The sequence below is a fragment of the Symphalangus syndactylus genome, chromosome 17, assembly GCF_028878055.3.
Source record: "Symphalangus syndactylus isolate Jambi chromosome 17, NHGRI_mSymSyn1-v2.1_pri, whole genome shotgun sequence".
NCBI classification, from domain to species: domain Eukaryota; kingdom Metazoa; phylum Chordata; class Mammalia; order Primates; family Hylobatidae; genus Symphalangus; species Symphalangus syndactylus.
In genome coordinates, this window is record NC_072439.2 from 96367700 (window position 1) to 96383605 (window position 15906).

At 43.6% G+C, this 15906-nt stretch overlaps 1 protein-coding gene across 2 annotated transcripts in view; it reads right to left on the reverse strand.

Moving 5' to 3' along the window:
* LSG1 (large 60S subunit nuclear export GTPase 1) overlaps positions 1 to 15906 on the reverse strand; it is a 37052-nt gene that overhangs the window by 3388 nt on the left and 17758 nt on the right. Inside the window, exons 9-14 of one of the 2 annotated variants that reach the window (XM_063622002.1) lie at positions 14206 to 14307; positions 13972 to 14115; positions 11785 to 11908; positions 9246 to 9325; positions 7736 to 7909; positions 4007 to 5475 (exon numbers count right to left, since the gene is read on the reverse strand). In XM_063622002.1, the coding sequence (XP_063478072.1) occupies positions 5296 to 5475; positions 7736 to 7909; positions 9246 to 9325; positions 11785 to 11908; positions 13972 to 14115; positions 14206 to 14307 (804 nt within the window). In that variant the 3' untranslated portion in view covers positions 4007 to 5295. Of the gene's footprint in view, positions 1 to 4006; positions 5476 to 7735; positions 7910 to 9245; positions 9326 to 11784; positions 11909 to 13971; positions 14116 to 14205; positions 14308 to 15906 lie in introns of those variants that run through there. The other variant, XM_063622001.1, reaches the window with a different exon arrangement.

The following is a 15906-nucleotide window of genomic DNA, read 5'->3' on the forward strand; positions in this document are numbered from 1 at the left end:
AAAAAAAAAAAATATTAAGCAAGCAACTGAACAAAAAGATAAAATTAAAATGTTTTTTTTTTACCAAAAAGGGCCAAAATTAAAATAATAAAACAATTAAGATGAAGTGTTATAAAATGAATGGAGGAATGAGTCAAGTGTTAAAAGAAAAAAAATACATAACCAAGTTTCTTATAGTCTATAAATACTAAGTACCCACAGGGTCTTTCTAGCTGAGCCACTGCCCACACTGTTGAAGGACGCCCCGTCTGAAATTCCTGCCGTCTGTTCGTGGAACTTCTGGTGTGTCCTGTGTGCTCATCAGTGGTCATCTCTGCCTTTATCTCCCTCAGATACTAACCTGTGATTGCCTGGATCCTAGCTCTTCTGGGGACATTGTCCACCTGCTGCTCACTATCCTGCTGAAGTAGGGAAGTGCCCCACCCATCTTGTGTCACCCTCTCACCAGGCCCTGGGGGCAGAGCTCCCTGTGCTGTGAGTTTTGTAGATTTGGAGATAATGGCTCAGCATGAACCCTCAGAGCTGGGCCTGATTTAAAAGGTGTTTCATTCCTCCCCATCTACTCTGGGCCGGGTTTACGCACCTCAGCAGTTTGTTCTTAGATTAGTGGTTAATGGTTAGTGGTTAGTTCTTAACCTTTTTTTTGTGACCCCTTTGAGAATCTGAAAAAACTAAAACAAAAACACTTCATCCTTGAAAAATATGAATATATGTGCACACCACACATAGTTTCTCATACAATTAAAAAAAAGTATGAACCAGCCCCCACCCACTGAAATTCAACTATGGATTCCATGCAGCCCAGACCAAAAACCCCCAGTTCAAGGGTTTGAGTCCTTTGCTTCAAGTCCCCTGCCTGAGCAGTTGGGGCAGTGTGGTCTATAGATCGCTGGTATCACAGCCACTCTGCCTATCAAGAACACAGACATACTAAATCCAGCTCCCTGGGCACGTGTCCTTGGACTTGGCATGGATTCGTTTCTGGTGGCCGCTGTAACAAATCAGCACAACTTCAGTGGATTCCCTCACAGTTCTGGAGGCCAGAAGTTATAAATCAGTTTCACTAGGCCAAAGCCAGGGTGTCAGCAGGGCTGTACCCATTCTGGGGGCTATAGGGGGAGAATCTATTCATTACCTTGCCTCTTCCAGCTTCTGGTGGCTGCCAGCATTCCTTCCCTTAATGGCGTCACCCAGGTCAATCCATCTCTGCCTTTCGTGATCACATGCCTTTTCCTCCATGTCTCCCTCTGCCATGTGTCATGTGTCTCCTTCTGCCATGTGTCATGTCTCCCTCTGCCTCTCTTAGACACTTGTGATTACATTCATGGTCTATTCAGATAATCTGGGATTATCTCCCCATCCTTAATTTAATCACAACTGGCCGGGCGCAGTGGCTCACCCCTGTAATCCCAGCACTTTGGGAGGCCGGGGTGGGTGGATCACAAGGTCAAGAGATGGAGACCATCCTGGCCAACAAGGTGAAACCCCGTCTCTACTAAAAATACAAAAATTAGCTGGGCGTGCTGGTGCGTGCCTGTAATCCCAGCTACTCGGGAGGGATTACAGCTACTGAGGCAGGAGAATTGCTTGAACCTGGGATGCAGAGGTTGCAGTGAGCCAAGCTCATGCCACTGCACTCCAGCCTGGTGACAGCGTGAGACTCCATCTCAAGACCAAAAAAAAAAAAAAAAAAAATTAATCACAACCACAAAGACCCTTTTTCCATATAAGGTAACATTTGCAGGTTCCAGGGATTAGGGCCTGATATATTCAGGAACCATTATTCAGTCTCCTACACTGCATTTCCACAAGCTTCACAACAAGTCTTACAAGAAACTATGAGTTTTGGAGATGGCCCTCCCTCGGGGAGCTGCTCTCAGTCACTGGACAAGCTGGCTCACAGAAAGAATCAATGGGAGGCTGGGTGCGATGGCTCATACCTGTAATCCCAGCATTTTGGGAGGCCGAGGCAGGTGGATCATTTGAGATCAGGAGTTCGAGACCAGCCTGGCCAACATGGTGAAAACCCGTCTCTACTAAAAATACAAAAAAATAGCCAGGCATGGTGGTGGGTGCCTGTAATCCCAGCTACTTGGGAGGCTGAGGCAGGAGATCACTTGAGCCCGGGAGGCGGAGGTTACAGTGAGCAGAGATGGTGCCACTGCACTCCAGCTTGGGCGACAAAGCAGGACTCTGTCTCAAAGAACAAACAAACAAGCAAACAAACAAAAAAAATAGAAGCAATGGGAAGACTGTGGGCTCTCGAGCCTGCTGATCTTACACTGGAATTTTCCCTCCGCATTGCAGCAGCAGCTGTGCTGTGACTTGGGGCAAAGCACTGGTCCCCTCTGCACTTGTGTGTTCCTTTCTGTAAAAGGAGGAAGGTCAGCTAATGGGGGGAGACATGCGGCTCAGTTCTTGGTTCTCATCCCTACCTATCCTCTTTTGGGGATCTCGTCGGGTCTCTGGCTTTAATTACTGTCCCTGTACGTGCACCTCCTGAATGCGTAGCTCTAGGTCACCTCCTTCTCAAACTTTAGACTCACATATGCAACTGCCTACTTGATACTTGACATCTCCCCTGCATGCCTAATTGCACACGTCTAAAGCCAAACTCCTGGTTCTCCCTCACAGAGCTCTTCCACCACAATCATCCTTGCTTCAGCTGACTTGCTGTCCTGGTCCTGGGGAGCCCAAGCCCCAGTGCCTGCGCCACTCTATTAAGACACCTCTAAAGGGTGAACAGTGCTGTCTTTCTACCAGGCTGTGAGCTTCTTGCAGCCAGGGTTGTTTCGTTTACACTTGCATCCTCAGCTTCTAGCTCAGTGCCTGGCACATAGTAAGGAAAATATTTGCTGAATGAATGCACTGATTTTTTTTTTTTGAGACCGTCTTGTTCTGTCTGTTGCCCAGGCTGGAGTGCAGGGGTGCGATCTTGGCTCACTGCAACCTCTGCCTCCTGGGATTACAGGTGCGTAACACCAAGCCTGGCTAATTTTGGTATTTTTAGTAGAGACGGGGTTTCACCATGTTGGCCAGGCTGGTCTTAAACTCCTGACCTCAAGTGATCCACCCGCCTCAGCCTCCCGAAGTGCTGGGATTACAGGCGTGAGCCACCATGCCTGGCCGGATATGCTGATTTTTAAACAAGCCACAAAAATATGACGTACTACAGCAGGGGCATGTTTAAAGTACACTGACGACACCCCACATTGGGGGCGGGGGTGTGTGGGGGAAGGTTTTCAAGAAATAATGCATGAGCTGGGCCTTGGAGAACGTTTGCTTTTGGCAAGAAGGCCATGGCAGCAGCTCTGCAGAGGCCCTTGGAGGCGGCAACAGATGGTATAGGGAGAAAGGCAAATAGCAGAGGCAGGGCAGCACCTGCAAGGAGGGGAGGCGAGACGGTCAGCGGTCAGTAGCGAGGGAGTCGGGACTTCATCCTGCCGTGAACACTTGGGACAGTATCTTCTAACTCACTCCCTCCGGTCATTAGAACCCTGCCCAGGTTCTCCCTGTACTTTCCACAGGGGTCTGCACATGGTCGGCCCTCGGGAAATGAATCAGTTCCTTAACCAGGCTCCTCAGAAGTCCAGCAGCTGCCCAGGAGCTAAAGATAATGTTTTTGGCCATGGTTCAGAGTTAGCCAAAAAGAAAAACTAACAAGAGGACTGGAGCACTTGTTCTCCTGGACAGTGGGCAGTGATGTGACTGCTCAAAGGCATTTCCTGTTGGCAGAGGTGGCAGGACCTCAGGCACCATCCTGAAGGAAGGGCTGCAGCGGCCTGGGCGGCCCTACGGGAGTGGGCAGCCAATGGTGGCCACAAAGCCCAGCCGCCTGGGGGAGACAGGCCAGCAGCTCAACAGCTTGCTTTCTGGGAGGGCACGTTGCTTGAATCCGGGAGAGGAAGGTTCCAGTGAGCTGAGATCACGCCACTGCACTCCAGCCTGGGCGACAGAGTGAGACTCCATCTCAAAAAAAGAAAAACAGAAATACCAGAGACAGTAATTTATAAAGAAAAGAGGTTTAATTGGCTCACGGTCCTATAGATTGTACAGGAAGCACAGCAGCTTTTGCTTCTAGGGAGGCCTCAGGAAACTTACAATCATGTTAGAAGGCGAAGGAGAAGCAGGCACATCTTACATGGCCAGAGCAGGAGGGAGACAGAGGAGAGATGACACACACTTTGAAGCAACCAGATGTGACGAGAACTCAATATCACGAGAACAGCACTGAGAGGGTGGTGCTAAACCATTCGTGAGGACTCTGCCCCACAATCCAATCACCTCCCACCAGGCCCCACCTCCTACCAGGGGGCTTACATTTCAACATGAGGCTTGGTGAGGACACACATCCAAACCATATCAATAGTGCTTTCATGCTTTTGATTATCTTTGTAACTATGTTATTGAACTATAATTTACATACCATACAATTCACCAATGTAAAGTGTGTAATTCAATGGCCTTAAGCATATTCAGAGTTGTGTGACCATCGCTACAGTCAATTTTTAGGACATTTTTATCACTGCAAAAGAAAGGCCTCAATCTTCCCATTCCTCCCATCCCTAAGCAACCACTAATCTACTTCCTCTATATGGAGATTTGCTTATTCTGGACATTTTAAATAAGTGGAATAACCAGTGAAGATGGGGGCTAGGTAGTAAATACCGCAGCCTCCCCGTCACCTGATGAGTACATTGTACATGTTCCTCAGTGGAAGTGAGCCCCCACTGCACACTAACTGAACCCAAGTCCCTTGTTTAGAGTCGGAGGAACCCAACTAGGACACTCAGAATGGGGAATTTCTCTTTCACCTTCGTCCCAAATATGTCTAATGAACCATCCCTTGCAATTTTTTTTTGTGATGGAGTCTCACTCTGTCGCCCAGGCTGGAGTGCAGTGGTGCGATCTCCGCTCACTGCAACCTCCACCTCCTGGGTTCAAGTGACTCTCCTGCCTCAGCCTCCCGAGTAGCTGGGATTACAGGTGCCCGCCACCACGCCTGGCTAATTTTTTTGTATTTTTAGTAGAGACGGGGTTTCACCATGTTGATACGTGAGCCACTGTGCCGGGCCAGGAGTAGGATTCTAGGGCTCCCAGATGACTCCTTTTCGTCAGAGTTGGTGTTTCCAGGAGGCCCTCGGTCTTGACACGGAGACTGTTGGGTGCAGCTGTGCTCTGCGAGAGGGGGACCTGTTCTACAGTGCCAGTGTCTTGGGACAGTTCCACAGGCAACAGGCAGCTTCTGCTCTTCCATCTGCACAATGCAGATGACATTTCTGTTGCAGCCCAACCTCACATATCCAGGTGCTTGTAGAGTCTACGACTTTTTTCTTTTTTATTTCTGTTGCCATGTTTTTTCCAGGGCTTCCCCACCCCATTCTCGGAGCTCACAGTGGCTGCAGTCACTACACCACTCCCGGGCTTGTAACCCATCACAGCCTGGACGCCTTTGGTCAAAGCCCTCACATTCTCCTAGGAAATGAGAGAAGGCATTATCTGAGATGTCGGCAGGCTTTCCTTTAAGGGATGTGCACAGTACTATTAGTGGATCACTTCAAGATAAAAAGGAGTCAGTCACTCGGTGAATTTCCGCCCCCTGCCTTTCACTGGTCCTCTTTCTCCCCGCCAGCATTCTGTCTTCAGTTCATCTCTTCTCCCTCCTCATTCCCTCGTCAACTTTGTTTAGTCCCATACTTTCAAATGCCATCTACAACTAGACTTAATACCAGCTGTGTTCTGGAAATTTGTCTTAATATCAAAACTTAACCTGCTTCAACCACATTAGAAATGGACTCTAAACAAATTTTAAGTTTACTTAGTAAAAAAAAAAAAATTAGTACACTACGATTTGCAAGTTACTTATAATAGTAAAATATTACTCTAGAGGTTATGGTTTAGACATATGAATTATATTAAAATTATGACAAGTTTTCAGCTTTCTTGTACATAGCTTTTAGAAACCTATAAACATTTAAAATCTCAAATTAAATGCTCTGTATGACAGCTGTAGGCCCAAGAAGAAACTTGCAATCTTTTTGCATATTGGTAAATTGTCTTCCAAATACTGGTACGTACCAACTTGAAAATAATTCAAACTAGGAGCTACAAACATCTAAGTTTTATCCCAGCTTTGCAATTTAAAGCAAGTGCCCTTGGGTAACTCAGTCTCTTTGAGCCTCAGTGTCCTCAGGGAATAATATTTGCTTGGCCTGCTTCACAGGCTCATTGTGTAAGGCATGCAGATAAAGCGCGGGATAAATACAAAAACATTCTCTGGATACAGCTGATCACCCCATCCTAACCCCTGTCGTATTTTCGCTATAGTAGTCACTTAAAAATATTTTTAAACCACACTGGGTACAACTATGTGATTTAGCTCTTTTGCATGTAGATTTGACCTTTAAAATACTGCCTACAAATTGTAGCTGTGATATAAGCAACTAAAGTTATCAGTATTTTAAAGTGCAGAAGACATTTGTGAAGTCTGTTTCTTTAGCACTTTCTATCACCAAATGTGTTGGCTCAGAGAAAAGACAACTGACTAAATGGGTGCAAATATTTGTAAATCATAAATCTGATACGGGATTTGTTTTTTTTTTTTTTTTTTTTGAGACGGAGTCTTGCTCTGTCGCCCAGGCTGGAGTGCAGTGGCGCGATCTCGGCTCACTGCAAGCTCCGCCTCCCGGGTTCACACCATTCTCCTGCCTCAGCCTCTCCGAGTAGCTGGGACTACAGGCGCCCGCCACCACGCCCGGCTAATTTTTTGTATTTTTAGTAGAGACGGGGTTTCACCGTGGTCTCAATCTCCTGACCTTGTGATCCGCCCGCCTCGGCCTCCCAAAGTGCTGGGATTACAAGCGTGAGCCACCGCGCCCGGCCCTGATACGGGATTTGTATCCAGAATATATAAAGAACTCTTACAACTTGATAATAGACATTTCTCTAAAGAAAATATACATGTGCCAATGAGCACCTAAAATGATGCTTAGCATCACTCGTAATAGGGAAATACCAATCAAAACTATAATGCAGTACTTCACACGTATTAGGATGGCTGAAATAAAAAAAGATGGGAAATAATAAACGCTGACAAGGATGAGGAGAAAATTAGAAACCTCATACATCACTGGGAGTAATGCAGAACAGCACAGCCACTTTTGGAAAGTTTCGCAATACCTCAAAGGTTAAACATGGAGTTACAATATGACCCAGCATCCCCACGCCCAGGTATATACTCAAGAGAGATGAAATCCATGTCTCCACAAAAACTTGTACACAAGTGTTCATTACACCATTATTCACAGTAGCCAAAAAGTGGAAACAACCCAAACGTCCATCAAATGATAAATAGATAAACAAAATGTGGCATATCTATACAATGAAACATTATTTGGTAATAAAAAGGACTGAAATATTGACACAGGCTACAACATGGATGAATGTTTAAGATACCACGCTAAATGAAAGAAGCCTGTCACGAAGAGCACATAGTATGATTCCAGTCACGTGAATCTCCAGAACAGGCAAATCTGTTCATAAAGATTGATTGTTGGTTGGCAGGGGCTGGGGGGAAAAGGAGGACAGGCAGTAACTGCTAATAAATAAGGTTTCTTTTGGGGGTTATTAAACCCTTTTTGGGGTTATTAAAATGTGTTTATGGCATGTGATACTCAATAAAGCTGTTATGAAAAGAGTGTTGGATCAGAAATTTAAGAAAAGTTTTAAAACTTACTTGATGGAAAAAAGTTTTGTCAACGATATTTTCAATCTGCTTTGCTTTCTTATTTCTGCCTGGTTGCATTTTTATTTCATCGCCGTTCGTTTTGTTCTCTAAGAGTCGCTGGTGTTGATGCTGAAAAGTTACAGGATCTCTTCCAGGAGGAGGATGGCAGTACAGCAGCTTACCCTACAAAGACAACATGAATGACAACAGTGCACCCTAAGTGCCACCTGTCGCCTCAGAGGAGACAGCTCCACCCAGTCACACTCTGATGCAGCTTTCTGCCTTCTGGTTAAGTTAGCTGAGTTGAGTTTTGGTCTACTGCAGCTGAAAAGTCCTTTTTCTAATACATCGATGGTCAAAGTGTTCTAGAGACCTAGCTCTTCCCATGGCGCCCCAGACTAGGATGAAATCTCTTTCTTCTTCTCTCGTTTGCATTCCCACTCAAGTATTCTTCAGTATATGGACATGATCAAACTTATGGTGAATATTTTCCAAAACAAAACTCAAGACACAACTGGACAGTTACGGTAATGCTGGGGTAGACTGTTAAAGTCAGGAGAGTTCCTTGACGCCTGTATGTGGGGTTGCAGTTGCTCACTGGGTGCAAGTCTGCCTCTTTCCATCATAAATGATCTGAAGGCTGTGACTATTTTTACCTCATCTTTACATCCTCCACAGTAAGTGGTGAATGAATACATGACTTATCCATACCAACAGTATCAACTGCTTTCTTCCTGAACTGAAGGCAAGCCCACATGGTTGCCTCTAAGCTCCAAGAGCTCCACTGACATGGTCTTGAGAAGAGGAGGAAATAAAGCCAAATCCTCACAACTGGTTATTAACAGGGCCCCGTAATGCTTATATGTGGAAAGAAACTTAATAGATAACAATTACTGGGGGCTCATTATGTGCCAGGCATTGAGCTTACTGCTACACACACACACACACACACACTCTCTCTCACACACTCACACAGAGTTTTCATTTATTTCCCATAATAACCTCATGAGATAGGCCCTGTTCATCTCCATTTTACTATGGGGAAACCCCCAAATAGCATGTTCTCATTTGAAAAGGAGAAATAGTAATCTCACAGACTTGTTACATATTTTTACTGAGAAGACGCACGTAAAACCGAACTATTTCTAGCAGGGTTAGCTTTGAAGAAATGTTAGCTGTTGTTATTGTTACTAGACAAATATAGAGATAGGCATATAAACAGCTATACTACAAAGAAGACTGTGACAATAGTTGCAATCATAACAAGCAAAGGGCTGCAGGAGACGAAAAAAACCAGATGCATATACTGGTGATTTTCAGTCATAATAGGTGTTCAGAGATGTCCATCTTTTGTAATCTCTATAATCCATATAATGTTAACTACCCTACACCAAGAACGCAACTCCAGTTTCAATGAAAAAATATTTCCTTTAAAATCGAACAGGTTGCCATTATCTAAGAACACAGAATGTGGAAAAGACTTGTGTATTGGAGAGCATGAGAGGCAGGGTTCACTTACACTGACATAGTCCTTCAGGATGTAGCGCGCAGATCGAGGCTGGTCTGGCTGTCCATGTGCTGTCATGAATCCTCGCATGTCTGTGAAGAGAAAAGAATTTTGCAAAATCTTAGATGACAGAATATCACAACAAAGACAAATGAGGTGATGTAGCTTCTATTACTAACTATGCATTCTTACTCCTAGCTTTTAAAAAATTAGGTATCATTGTAGAATATATATTGTTTAGCATTAAAAACACTAGATAATCCAGAATATTTACTTATATCTGATATCCTAACCACCACCTAGCACCACGCTATGAAAGACAAATTAGATTTCTCTCTACTCCAGTTATTTCTTCTATCTCTTTATTTTATTTTTATTTTATTTTTTGTTGAGATGGAGTCTTGTTCTGTTGCCCAGGCTGGAGTGCAGTGGCACAGTCTTGGCTCACTGCAACCTCCACCTCCCGGGTTCAAGCGATTCTGGTGCCTCAGACTCCCAAGTAGCTGGGATTACAGGCGTGCACCACCATGCCCAGCTAATTTTTGTATTTTTAGTAGAGATGGGGTTTCACTATGTTGGTCAGGCTGGCCTTGAACTCCTGACCTCCGGTGATCCACCCACCTCGGCCTCCCAAAGTGCTGGGATTACAGGCGTGAGCTACTATACCTGGCCTCTTTATTTTAAACATTTATTCATGGAGGCTACCTGTAGGAGAATGCTACACTGTCAATACTACTTGCAAAACAGAAAGCAACAGATAAGTTTTCTTACTGAATGATGTACCTACATTTTTTTCCCCAGTAAGATCCCTTTAATACTAACTCAATTAGAAGAGTAGCGAAGCACAGTGGTTAAGAACACGGCTTCAGCAGACAGGCTGGGTTCAAAACTCAGTTCCCTCACATACTAGCTGTCGACTGGCTTTTCCAGTTTAGAAGAAAATAGTTCGAATCCTAATTTACACAATATACAACAATACATTTCATCAGATTAAAAATCTAAATGTTAAAAAAGTAAGTAAATATTACAGGAAGATAGTTTTATCTTTTTGGGAGGGAGAAGACCTTCCCAAGTAAAACAGCAAACCCAGTCAAACCAAAAAGGAAAAATACAGTCTATTAAAATTGTCAACTTCTTTGGGGCCAAAGAAACCATAAATTAACACTGGAAAAAATATGTAGCACATATAACAAAGAACTTCTACAAATCCTCAAGACAGAACCATGTATAGGAAAATGTGATTCCCAGAAGAAAAATAAATGGTCACAAAACATTTGGAAAGATGCTCAACTTCACTAGTATTTAAAGAAATGCAAAGTAAAATGAGAGTAATCTGGCAACATCTTTGAAAATTTACTGTCAGAGATTTTCTTCTATATGGACTTGCAGATAGTGAACTTAGAAACTGTACATGTGGTCATTTGCTTTTACAAACTGGCTTTTTCCTTACTCTGGTTTTATCAGGCAGCATTAGATGAAACATCTTAAAAGGCTCACATTATTTTCAGTTGTATCGGAAGTACAATCAAACTCAAAGTTTGGTGGAAGTGCACCTTCCTGCATTTTGCAGGCTAGCATCCTGGAGGGAGATCTCACCAGGCTATTCCACTGACCAGCCGCCTCACCTCGGGTCAGCTCGGGGTCTGGGTTCAGATGATTATTCTGAAAAGCGGGGGCTAGGAGGTGAGGCGATCTTTAAGGTCTTTTCTTGTTCTATGAATCTGTAATTAGAATAGTCTTACCACAAGTGTTTAGTATTTATCCTCTTTAGGGTCTCTAAGTTCAAGGTTTGATTTAAGTGAATCATATCAAATCACCTTTCACCTTTCTCTACCAGTAAATACTCAAATAAGCTGAACTCCTTCCCAGCCAGCAGCAATCCTTTTAAAGACAAGTCACACACGCACGGAAATGTTTCCCACACTGCTATTTTATTTTTATTTTTATTTTTTTTTTAGGTAGACACAAGGTTCTCCAGGCCACCTTTAAAGTTTACATTTAAGGCAAGAAATCATAGGTTCTCATGTGGAATTGGGATAAAACATGGAGGTGGGAGAGCTGTGGACTCATTTTAATGTCAAATAAGTTTACAGGGGCTGATGGGAGAGGAAGGAGGATGCTTTGTGCCCCTATCCTAACCAAGCTCCACTCTGTCCCTGTCTCTGAGGGGTCTCCCTTCTGGTGCTCCCCTCCTAACTCTCCTGTCTCGCTATGGTGCGCGGATTCATTTTCTTCCACACATCCGCTTTCTTCTTTTTTGGGAGAAGACTCCAGAAAGAGCCAACACAGCCTACGATGAGAACCCCTGTGCCTGCACGTGGGTACCATCAAAGCAGCAAACGTCCTAAAAGCTTTTTGCACTTTAGGTTACTTTGTAGGCAAGGCCCGCAGAGACAAAAGATGGCTGGAAAGATGGCTTGAAAAATGCTGAAGAAATATTATAAATGTTTATCTTTGCAGAATAGCATTTCTAGTACTATTACTATTCTTATTTCTATTCATTAGGTATACTGTTATTTTTGTTCACGCTTTCTAATGAATCACAACTTACATCCATAAGCTGTCAACAGTTCTTCCGATGTTGGAGGTCGGTGGGGATCTTCATCCTCTCTAGGCTTTATGATGTTAATGCCATAGGTAGCTTCTAAAACATGTCTTGGAATATTCTGGCAAACGTAGCTTGTCAGGGAATCCATTCTCTTGAACTGACTCCCTCCTCCCCATGGCATACAAATCATGCCTCTAAGAACATGGTACTTCATTCTTCGTGTGACAAACACTCTCTCCTCTCCAAAGGAAGAGTATGGTTATTGATTAATCTAAAAAGACTTCAGTTGTTTTTTCCCTTTTAAACAAGGCCTTAAGCTCCCACGACTCTTCCATATGAATTCATTTGAAATAATAATTTAAAATATGTCTGAAACAGACTTTAAAGATGACACATTTTTACCCTGAAAAGATTACGCATTTGTGATTCTAATTTAGAGATAAAGCAAGGGGAGTCTGTTTCTAATGCCTACAATTATGCAGGATTACTTTTCCTCCTTTGTCTAATCTCCCATAATTTCTCTAAATTTTCCTTAAGCCACTAACAATATTCTACCTTGTACTACAGTTATTCACATACATGCCTCATGTGTCCCAACAGACTGATGCTTCGTAAAGGGCAGGAGCCATCTCTATTTATGCCCTATCCTTCACAGTACCTAACCTAAGGCTACCTCCAATAAATAATTCATGTCTCACTATTAATTTACAGAGAAACTTAAAAGGCCGGGCGTGTGGCTCACGCCTGTAATCTCAGCACTTTGGGAGGTCGAGGCAGGCAGATTATCTGAGATCAAGAGTTTGAGACCAGCCTGGCCAACATGGTGAAACCCCGTCTCTACCAAAAAAAAAAAAAAAAAAAAAAATTAACTGGGCGTGGTGGTGCATGCCTGTAATCCCAGCTACTCGGGAGGCTGAGGCAGGAGAATTGCTTGAACCCAGGAGGTGGAGGTTGCAGTGAGCAGAGATCGCACCACTGCACTCCAGCCTGGGTGACAGAGCGAGACGCCATCTCAAAAAAAAAAAAAAAAAGCTATATACTTTTTCATATATATGTATCTATGAATAAGCTGTGGCCTTAAGTGTAGTTATGAAGGGAATTTTTCTCTACTTACAAGCCAGCAGATTAGTGTGCCAATTTCATGAAGTCTCCTGTTTTCTGCTAGTTATCTACAAAACAATAACAGACTAACTTATTAGCTTGTAAGTAGAGTAAAATCTCAGACCTTGCAGGTTTTTTTTTCTTTCGTTTTCTTATTTCTTAAAGACAAGAGTCTCGCTTTGTGGCCTAGGCTGGAGGGCAGTGGCACTATCTCAGCTCACTGCAACCTCCGCCTCCCAGGTTCAAGAGATTCTCATGCCTCAGCCTCCCGAGTAGCTGGGACCACAGGTGTGCACCACCACGCCCAGCTAATTTTTGTATTTTTAGTAGAGACAGGGTTTCGCCATGTTGGCCAGGCTGGTCTCAAAACCTGGCCTGAAGTGATCCGCCTGCCACGGCCTCCCAAAGTGTTGGGGTTACAGGCATGAACCACCACACCTGGCCCCTGCATAGTTCTTAACAAATCCATCTTTGAGTCTTTTTTTCATGCCGGGCACTGTCCTAGATGCTTTATGTAAGTTAATTCATTATGCTGCTGAGAGGTAGCAGAGTTCCTAATTTACTGCTTACTAGCTATAAAAGCTTAGATAAATTATTTAACTTCTCTGTGCCTCAGTTTCCTCAAGTTTGAGGAAATGGGAATAACAGCAGTATCTGCCTTAAGGGTTGCTTTTTGAGGATTAAAAGATATTTGGTTAGGGTTTAGAAAAGCACATAGCAAGTGTTCAATATATGTTAGCTATACTGATTAAATATAATCAACCGTGAGATAGATTCTCCCCCACTTAGAGAAAAGGAAAGTATTTGGGAAGGTTAATTCAAATGGTTACATGGCATTGTTAGATGGTTTTGCAACTTGGAACTGAGTATCTGAAACCTGGATTCTCCCATTTCTTCAAGGCTACACTGCTGAAATCAGGAAATGAGGTTCTAATTCTGAAGTTCTCATGCTATCTCACAGTATAAACTTGTGCAGATCACTAGTATTTTCAATTCTTCATCAAATCTGAATCCCTCAAATGCCCAAAATAAACCTGAAGCCCTAATATGCACGTAATAACTACAGTGTTTCCAAAGCAGAAAGGATATTAATGATACAGGTGGGACATGATCTCTCATCTGATCAATTGGGAGGATTCCGCTGCAAGTCATTTCTGCCTTGGTAGACACGAAAGATGGCATCACCAAGCCAGGACAGTCACACAGGCAGAGGCCAGGCTCCACGTAGAGAGTCTGGAAGACAAGCAAGAGGTTTGAGCTGGGTATACAACAGATAAAAGGAAGAAAGAGCTGCATGTGAGGGGCAAAGCACCACAGAAATACCTGAAAGTGCTTCGTGTGACCAGGCGTGGCAGACACAGATACTTTCTTGTTGCCCATGATGGTGTTGATTGTTGAACTCTTACCAACATTAGGGTAGCCCACCTAGAAGAGACTCAGAAGTTACCAAACAGTAAAACAGTACATCTATCAAAAGACTCAAAGATATGACATAGATGGTGGCAAGACTAGCATAAGCGTCTGGTTACTTTAGAAAATTATTTGAAATCCATGCTCTCTGTGTTTGTTGAGACATCTTTTTCTCCTGTGGTGTGGGTATATTTATTCAGACACGTCTCCAGTGTCAAATGGCCAAGCTATGCACATTTTAATTTTATAGGTTTTGCTGTTAAGAGCAGATGCTACAGAAAATTTCATCCCCTTGTTCCCAGCCTTCCCTCACTGCCCCATCTACAGACAGTGGTTTCCATCGCATCTTCCGCGCTGGGTGAGGCTGATCGGATGGACATCTGAATAATCACAACACACAATTATTTTTAATTTTCAGTCACTTTTTAGTTAAAGCCAAGCAGAATGTCTGGCATGTGGCAGGTGATCAATAAGTGTTTGCAGAATTTCTAGAGTAAGAAATTCAGAAAATGAGGGAGGATGCTCAGTTTTTCCATAAATGTGAGAAAACTTGTAGAGAAGCTGAACTTTCTGATACAAATTTTTAGCAACAATATAGAGAATGAAGCTTTAAAGCCCAGAGACATTAAGCAACTTTCCCCGTGTTCCTAACAAGTTAGTTCTACTGATGAATTGGGAATTAACACCTAGGTCTGTCTGATTCCACAGACAGCTCTTTTAACTACTGCACTAAAATAAGATGCTAATCTACTGTAGTCATTTTAAACAGGCATTTTGGGGCAGGGGGTTGGGGCAGAGAGAAGGGGGCTCACAACTAACTAGGATTTTGGCTACACTTAGCATGTAACTGAAAAGCTAGGAGACTTTAAACGTGCCATGACCTCCTTTCCCTCACTGTTATACTCTGGATAGATCTTCATAATAAATACCTTCTCTAACATCTCACATCTCCTTAGCTAAGGATGGGGCCATCTAGAGCCATGCTGTAGCCCCTTGGGGTTTGCACACTTCCGCAGCCACTTCTGGAATTAGGGTATATAAAGCTGGGGATGTGATCTGCTTTCCCCTATCTACTATGCAGTGTTTATGTAACTAATGCATTTGTCATATTTTCTCCAGCCCCAAGATGCTGGGATTCTCCCCATTAAGCATCTGGAACATTTACAGCATAAGCTGGCAAGGATCACAGGGTGCCCAAAGAACACCGGGCTGAAGTCTGAAGACAACATTAACATCTCTCTCATTCTGCTGTCTCGGTACTTCACACGGCAGGAAAAGCTGAACTGAAAGATCTCTCTCATTCTGCTGTCTCGGTACTTCACACGGCAGGAAAAGCTGAACTGAAAGATCTCTCTCATTCTGCTCTCTCGGTACTTCACACGGCAGGAAAAGCTGAACTGAGACTGGAGAATACCTTTAATGTGAATAGGTATGTTACCAACATAGGCCTTGAGGAAGCTGATTCCTTTGAGTTGGGCTCTGTCTATCCCACTGCCTAATCCCGTGATGCCAGTGGGCAACAGGAGGGCAACGTTCCCTATGATGCCGGAAGCCTGGTTGGTCTTTGGGGTCGTGCAGCTACTGAAAAATGGGGATTAAAGACAGTCATGTGGT